The sequence below is a fragment of the Gavialis gangeticus genome, unplaced genomic scaffold (genome assembly GCF_001723915.1).
Source record: "Gavialis gangeticus isolate Ggan-Ray unplaced genomic scaffold, GavGan_comp1, whole genome shotgun sequence".
Classification (NCBI taxonomy): domain Eukaryota; kingdom Metazoa; phylum Chordata; order Crocodylia; family Gavialidae; genus Gavialis; species Gavialis gangeticus.
The window spans coordinates 95967327-95974966 of NW_017729034.1; the positions used below are offsets into that span (position 1 = coordinate 95967327).

At 37.4% G+C, this 7640-nt stretch overlaps 1 protein-coding gene and 1 long non-coding RNA gene across 5 annotated transcripts in view; one reads left to right on the top strand and one right to left on the bottom strand.

The window, feature by feature from the left end:
- The window catches only part of HBS1L (HBS1 like translational GTPase), a 120077-nt gene that overhangs the window by 101470 nt on the left and 10967 nt on the right, over positions 1-7640 (top strand). For all 4 annotated transcript variants that reach the window (XM_019526856.1, XM_019526852.1, XM_019526853.1 and 1 more), the window contains 6 exons: positions 582-699; positions 816-884; positions 2344-2448; positions 4695-4785; positions 5706-5814; positions 6577-6677. In XM_019526856.1, coding sequence (XP_019382401.1) covers positions 582-699; positions 816-884; positions 2344-2448; positions 4695-4785; positions 5706-5814; positions 6577-6677 — 593 coding nt within the window. The remainder of the gene's footprint in view (positions 1-581; positions 700-815; positions 885-2343; positions 2449-4694; positions 4786-5705; positions 5815-6576; positions 6678-7640) is intronic.
- The window catches only part of LOC109304364, a 23500-nt gene continuing 19313 nt past the window's right edge, over positions 3454-7640 (bottom strand). Inside the window, exon 2 of the long non-coding RNA XR_002099374.1 lies at positions 3454-3488. This is a non-coding gene — a long non-coding RNA (uncharacterized LOC109304364). The remainder of the gene's footprint in view (positions 3489-7640) is intronic.

A 7640-nucleotide genomic window follows, 5' to 3' on the forward strand; every position in this document is an offset into this window, starting at 1 on the left:
AAGCCACTAACTTTTTTTTTTTTTTTTTGAATTCTTGGTATCCTAGAGGACTTGTTGGGTGTGTTACAGTAGAGTCTTACAAGTCAGAGCAGCTTTCAGTTCAGATTGTGGGTTAGCGAGGATACTTTAGAGACCCTTGCCTTAATTTGCAGGTGGTCTTGGCTTTGTCTTACTGTTGCTTTTACCTCTTTTGGTCATGTGGCAGACTAAATCTGCACTTACATATCCCTCCCAGGCACAGGGAGTTTCTATCCTAAGGTAATTTATTAGTTAAAGTTGATAAAATGCCCCATTTAATTCAGATTTCTCTTCCTTTGCTTTTGTGTTTTGATAAATAGAAGAGATGAATTGGGCAAAAAAGCTGCTGTCTTTTTAAATAATTTAAATATTCAACTTGATAGAAGCCTTATGTATCAGGAAAAATATGTTCTTATTTGTTCAAGAGAATTATAATGACTATTTTGTAGCTTAGTAACAGTTATTATGATAATGTTGAAGATTTGTTTCTTCCATCTACTTTTACATATTGTTATCATTTTAACTAAACACTCTGTTTAACTTGTGTTTGCTTTCTTACTTAGGAGTCTGATGTAGCTTATATCCCGACAAGTGGTCTTGGAGGTGAAAACCTGGTTACAAAATGTGAATCAAGTGAACTCACTAAATGGTATAAGGGGAAATGTTTGCTAGAGCAAATTGGTAAGTGTGCCGTTCTACTGATTTAAATAGTATAGTTGATTACATAACTGTGAATTTTTGAGATGGTCGTTTGTATTATTAAATGCAGAAATTTTTGTCTTATTATTCCTTTTCAGATTATTTCAAGCCACCACAGAGATCAGTGGAAAAACCATTCAGATTATGTGTTTCTGATGTCTTTAAAGGTTGGTTCTCTTATTTATATAGTTTATTTTTACTAATCATTTCAAAGATATATCTTAAGACATGAATTAATTTGTATGTATATCTTAAAATAATTCTAAGTCAGTGTAAAATAACATTTTTACAACCATGTTTTAAAATCTGACTTTAAAGTGCTTAGAGACATCTATTCAATACTACCTACCTGTATTAAGTTTTTCACAGTGTTCTTAGTGGTCGTTAGTAAGTGGTGTTATCTGGATTTTACTGATGGAAGAACTCAGGCAAAAATTAAGTAACTTGCTAATGGCTATGCAGTGAGTGGATACAGTGCATACAGTGGAACTTGGGAATTTCCTGATCCCAATCCATTTGCTGAGTTGCTAGCATGATCTGACATTTAATATTCTACCTGGCAGAGGAACATTAATTTTATTCAAACATCATCAGTTTTATTACTCTCAAAATGTATTTTTAAAGAAACTTGCCATGTATGCGTGTTGTAATTGTACTTGAACCCAGCTAGATCGTGTAGTAAGCTGGGTATCAGGTTACACAGATAGAGCTCCTGTGTACGAATATAGAACTGCTGTTTCAGAGTGGTTAGTTGCACGTTTAAATATCACTTGAACCCTCACACAGATTTCTTTGCATGCATGCCAACTGGTTCTAAACACAAAACTTGTATAATTTTTGGCACTTAGTGTGCTGGTGGGGTGGGGCGTCTACATGCTTTCTCCCCTTGTCTGAGCTGTTGGCAATATGACTTCTGTCAGTTGACCAACCCAGTAACTCATCTGTAAATTATGCTAATGCATAAATAACTGGGTATCCAGCAATAGTAGTAATGAATACAAAACAAGGAAATGGCGGGTCTTGACTCAAAATTAATATAACATCTGCAATAGCTTTTCATGCTAAATGTTAGTAAACCAGCTGTCAGCTGACTTTCTAGGAGTAAAAGAAACACAGAGAGAGCTTTCAGAATTTCCAGTTCATTGGACAATAAACCAACAAGAACCACATCCACGACTGCAATTTTTAAGGATTTTTTTGAGACATCTCAGCATATGCAAGGTTGTTTTTTAGGTTTTTTTTTTTTTACTGTAAATTGTAAAGAAGGGGAGGGAGAATGGTACAAACTTGTATAAAATTGTATAGGTTAACCCTTCTATTTATTGAAAACTAATAATTGGTTTGTTTAGCAACTACATTTGTTTTCAAGTGGAGAGTTTCAGCTCATATTTCAGAAAATAATCAGATTAGGAGTTTTGGAATTAATATTTTGTTTTCATTATGATGTAGAGCTGGCTGCCTTTCAAATACTGAATACTTACTTACTGGGAAAAATGCATTTTATCACATTAAAAATCTGCTTGTATGCTGCTAATAGGTCAGCTTACCAAAAAAGAAAAATAAAGACTGCCTTTTAACATGCACTTATCTATCTGTTGTTTTAATTTGTTGCCTTGTTCTTTACAGACCAAGGATCAGGATTTTGTGTAACTGGTAAAATAGAAGCAGGCTATATTCAGGTTGGAGAGAGACTTCTGGCAATGCCTCCCAATGAAACTTGCACTGCAAAAGGTATAGTCTTCAAAGGCTTGTTTACTTTCAGGTCAATACTGAGCTAGAAGCAGTTGCTGAAATGGTAACAGATATTCAAACTGATACTAACTGTCAAACATAAAATGTGAAAGCATAAAACGAATTTCTTTAGATGTGACTGTATTTGTATAACTATCTATCTTTGAAAGACTTGCGAAATGTTGCAACCCTTACAGATCAATTTTAACTTGTAAAGCTTTTTCATGCTCTGTTGGCCATGCTAAGCAGTTACTTGAAAGACGTTCCAGTGACAGTTACGGGGTGCCAGTAGAACTGGGCTCCATGCAGTAGAAACTCAAATATTGTTTTGCAGTTTAAAAAACAAATTAATAAATCAGTAATAACCTGAATTCTTTCTTTCAAAGAAGGCCAACAAAGAGGATAGGTACAATGTGCTGGAAATAATTTGTTTCAGTAAATTTGTGAAAAGGTCATATTCTTTCCAGTATAGGGTGCACTGGTTAAGGTGAGATATTTCTTCTAAAAATAATCTGATTCTTAAATCAGAGTAAAAAAGAAAAGTCAAAAGAGTTCTGTGCACCACAGATTTTGTCCTTGTAAGTGCATCTTTTTTGATGTCTTATTTTTTTTATCTTAAGTTTAGAGTCAGAAAATTTGAATCAGTTTTAAATTCAGGGAAAAGTGTGTGTGTGTGAGAAAATATTCAGCTAATTAATGTCTAGTACATTTAAAGTGCTAAGGAGTAAATGCTTGTCTCTTAAATGGATAAAAGTGAAAGCATGAGTCTGTCACAGCTTAGAACGAATCCATTCAGGAGCTTCGTAGAGTTTTCAGTAGTAAAGGTCATAGAAGTAGGAGCTGGATATGTTTTAAAAAATGAGTAAGGAGATTTTCAGACCCATCATCTTATGTTTCATACAACTCGTACGTACCCTTGAGGTTTGCCACGATTATAGATTGGAGGTGAAGAATATAAGTAGGTGATAGGGGTATACAAAAGTGGCAGCAAGCAGTGATTTTTTTTGCATCCTCAGTCCTCTCTTGGATCCCTGGTTTAACTGAGAGCAAAAGGGAACGTTACAGTAGTAATGATAAGCAGGCTACAGGGCTACCCTGGCCACACCTCTACACTAGTTATAGGAGCGGAAGGAGTGGCATAGATACGGTTACCCTCGTTGCACGTCACCTGAGAATCCCCCAGAGTACAGTCAGAGTTGGAGCATCATGTAGTGGCTTAAGTGTAGCTGGAGTTGTTAACTATTTCACATGAGGAGAAAACAGTTTATCTTCCAATACAAACAAGGGATATGCTAACTTTTGGCCATTATGCGACCAACGTACCACTTTCAACAAAAAAAATTGAACTTCATTTATTATTTTATGGCAGTGTCACCTCCTATGTGCAGTAATTTTCAGCATTACTTAACAAATACTGCTTTTTTTCATGACTGACATTTGAATTTAAATGATACTAGGGACAGCCTGGTGCATGGTGATAGGGAGACAAAACAATAAATACAGATTTGGGACGTGCTAACATGAATCGCATTTTATTTATTAAGCTCTACAACAAAATGCAGCAGGATTTGTGATATGGGCAATATTAAAAAAAACAAACCCTCAAAAACCGACGTTTGCTAAGATCTCTTTCTCCTTCTGATATCAGCCAAGAACATCACAATGATAAAGAAGGAAGAATTTTTGTTTTATCCTTGCCCAAGTGTCTACACCTGATTGTCTCAAACTTACTTAAAATACATTACAAACCAATGCTTATTTAGATGCTTTCTAATAGACGCTACATTGCTGCAAATGAGAGACGTTTGTTGCGCTCTTCTGTGAAAGAGAGCAAACCCACTGAAGGTAAATGAAAGTTGACAGAAGTACCAATAAGAAACATGAAAGGTGCGGTGTAGGGTATGTCTGTGCATCACAGGATGGGTGTGGCAAGGATTGTGATATTAGTACTTAGTGGTATTTTCAAGAACGCGTCATCTGCGCTGTGTGATTGGTACTGAGTCCACTCCCATGAGTTAGACAAAGCCATATTAATACGCAAGGTGGTTTGAAAGATTGCTGAGTCCCAGTCAAAAAAAAATGTTTCCTTTTGTGTTCTTAGCTGAAAAGCTTTTACTATCAGTCCATTCATACTGAAAAGTGATGAGTAATGGTTGATGAAGCACAAATGTCTCAAGCAGAACTGTTTGTTTGTAACTCGGAACCTAGGTACTTCACTCTGGGGTTCTGTTCTTACTCATTTCCAGGAATCACACTGCATGATGAACCAGTTGATTGGGCTGCAGCAGGAGATCACGTTAGTCTCACTTTGACCGGCATGGATATCATCAAAATCAAGTGAGTGCAAAATGAAGTTTCGGTGTAAGTAACGGTTTGTTTTTAATGAAAAACCATGTAACTATTACTCTTCACAATCAGCGGTTTACTTGAAGAATGATTTGGCTACCAGGATATTTAAAACCAAAGTGATGCATATCACCTGGCTTGCATGTGCATACGTTGGAAACATCTGCTTTATGTGCAACGGCAGTCTCAGAATACTGTTAGAGTTCATGATCAATTGACCTTCATGCTTTCGGGGTAACTTTAAAAACCCATTTCCTTAGAAGGTCTTTTCCTAATTTTTACATAGAATTACAGAGCATGCTCTAAGGTATTATTAATAATTTTACATAAAATGTTTATCAAGAATTCATCAAGCTGTAAATCATACAGATGGCAAAGTAAATCTGAACAAATAATAGCACATACCAGCATCTTACTATTAACTACAGGTTAACAAACTATTTGCAGTAAACAATTCTTTCAACAAGTGTGCCCCTTTTTCTGTTTGTACACATGTTTAAAAAACATGTAATTTCTTTTTTTAAAAAAGTTAAGCTGTTCAGACTTATTTAGCATATGGCTGGTGCAGTCAGTTTATAGAATTCATACACAGTGTATGCCTCGGTCTTGGAGTGAAGTATTGGCTAGCTGTACATTGTGATTTATGCTAATTAATCAGATAGAAAATTCTTACAGTTTCTTTTTGGCATCCTAATTGGACCACTGAACTAGAGCTTTCAAGTTGGTTGCCAAATTGCTCCGCACGTCAAAACTTGTGCCAGTTTATATTCTGCCCTGGATGGACAAAACAGAGTTCTTTTGACTTCCTTGTTACAGGATGTATATCTACAGAAAATCCTTGTGCTACTGTAATGGAGACTGAGTGGGTTTTACACAGTGGTATCTGACTGCTTTTTTCTTCCCTTTTTTAGTGTGGGCTGTGTATTTTGTGATCCCAAGGAACCCATCAGAGTCTGCACACGTTTCAGAGCTCGGGTCCTCATCTTTAATATTGAGGTCCCACTTACTAAAGGATTCCCTGTAAGTTTCGTGATACTCTTCTGTTTTAACATTCTTGTATTCTCCTTTAGTGGCTTAGTATGTTTCTGTATATAAAAAGGAATGTCACATTCATGAAAAAGGGGACACACTTGAAACACCTGATTCTTCTGTAGCTTAAAGAGGGTGCAAAGTTGCATCTTTGGAAGCACATGTCTGCTCTTGCAGGCTTCTGGTTTGATGTAATGTCTGCATATGGAGTTCACTTAAGGAGTTAAGCCAGCTTTTTATTAAAAAGACTCTGGAGGCAGTGTATGTAGGGGTTCGGCAATGCAACTGGTTTTCAGTTATTTGAAAAATTCAGCATATGCTACAGGATTGCACTGATGTAGTGCAGACAGTAAGCAAAAGGCATAAATAATTAGTATATATTTGTAACATATGGAAGACTGCAGACTTTGAGAGATCTATGCTTATTGTGTCCACAAAAATAACAGGGAGTCTGGGGTGTGGTTTTTCTAGGTGATAAACAGTGCTTTTTGAATTGAAGAAATGGGGGGCTGAACACAAGCTGGATTCCTCACTGAGGAGTGCTTTGAGCCTCTGCCTGCAAATACAGTAAATGATTTGTGTTTCTAATTCAAGCTGTTTTTGAGCCACTTCCTTACTTTGGCCTGTGCATCAATACAAAGGATTTTTCAGAAGTCACACTTTGGATCTAAAGACTTTTCTGGGTGCTAGCAAGTAGGGTTGTAGTTGAAGATGTAGGTCGCTGGTTGAAATAATAAACTTCTGTTGTTTTAGGTGCTTTTACACTATCAAACCATAAGTGAGCCAGCCACTATCAGGAGATTATTGAGTGTCCTTCACAAGAATACTGGCGAAGTCACAAAGAAAAAACCTAAGTAAGTATTTTGAGGTAACTAGAAGTTTGACAGACGTGCACTGGGTAATCTAAAGCAGATTGGATGAGACTCTATTATGAAACAAGTTCTCTGTTTAAGGATATAATAATAATATGCTTATATCTTATATATACATTTTCAGCTATAGGTTATATAAAGCAAGAAGAATATCATCCCTATTTTACACAATGTGACACAGAGATAAAGCAAGTTGTCAGAGGTCACATAGCGAATTATTAGCAAAACCAGGAATAATTTTCAGTTTCTGGTCAAGTCTTTATGAAATAGACCAAACAAGGTGATGTCTATATTGTGGCTTTGACACTGGCTGTTTAAAGCCACATTTAGGCCCCCTCAGGCCCCAGGGGAGGCGCACCTAAGCCAAGGGTCAGTGAGGATCTAGTCACAGAACTTCTGGAGGGTCTGGATGTATTTAAATCAGCTGGTCTGGACGATCTCCACCCTAGAATACTGAGGGAATTAGCTGAGGTCATTGCAGGACCCCGGCACATCTTTATGAGCACTCATGGTGCTCTGGTGTGGTGCCAGAGGACTGGAAGAGGGCCAGTGTGGTTCCCATCTTCAAAAAAGGAAGGAAGGTGGACCCAGGAAACTACAGGCCAATTAGTCTTACCTCGATCCTGGGTAAGCTTTTTGAGAGAATTATCCTGGTACATGTCCACGAGGGGCCAGCAGGGGAGGTTATGCTTAAGGGCAACCAACATGGGTTCATTAGAGGCAGGTCCTGTCAGACCAACCTGGTCACAAAATCCTTAGATGCAGGGGTAGCAGCGGACGTGGTCTTTCTGGACTTTAGGAAGGCCTTTGACACTGTCTCTCACCCCATTCTCATTAAAAAAACTGGGGGACTGTGGTGTCGACACCTACACAGTCAATTGGGTCGCCAACTGGCTGGAGGACCACACCCAGAAAGTGGTGGTGGATGGGTCATTTTTGACCTGG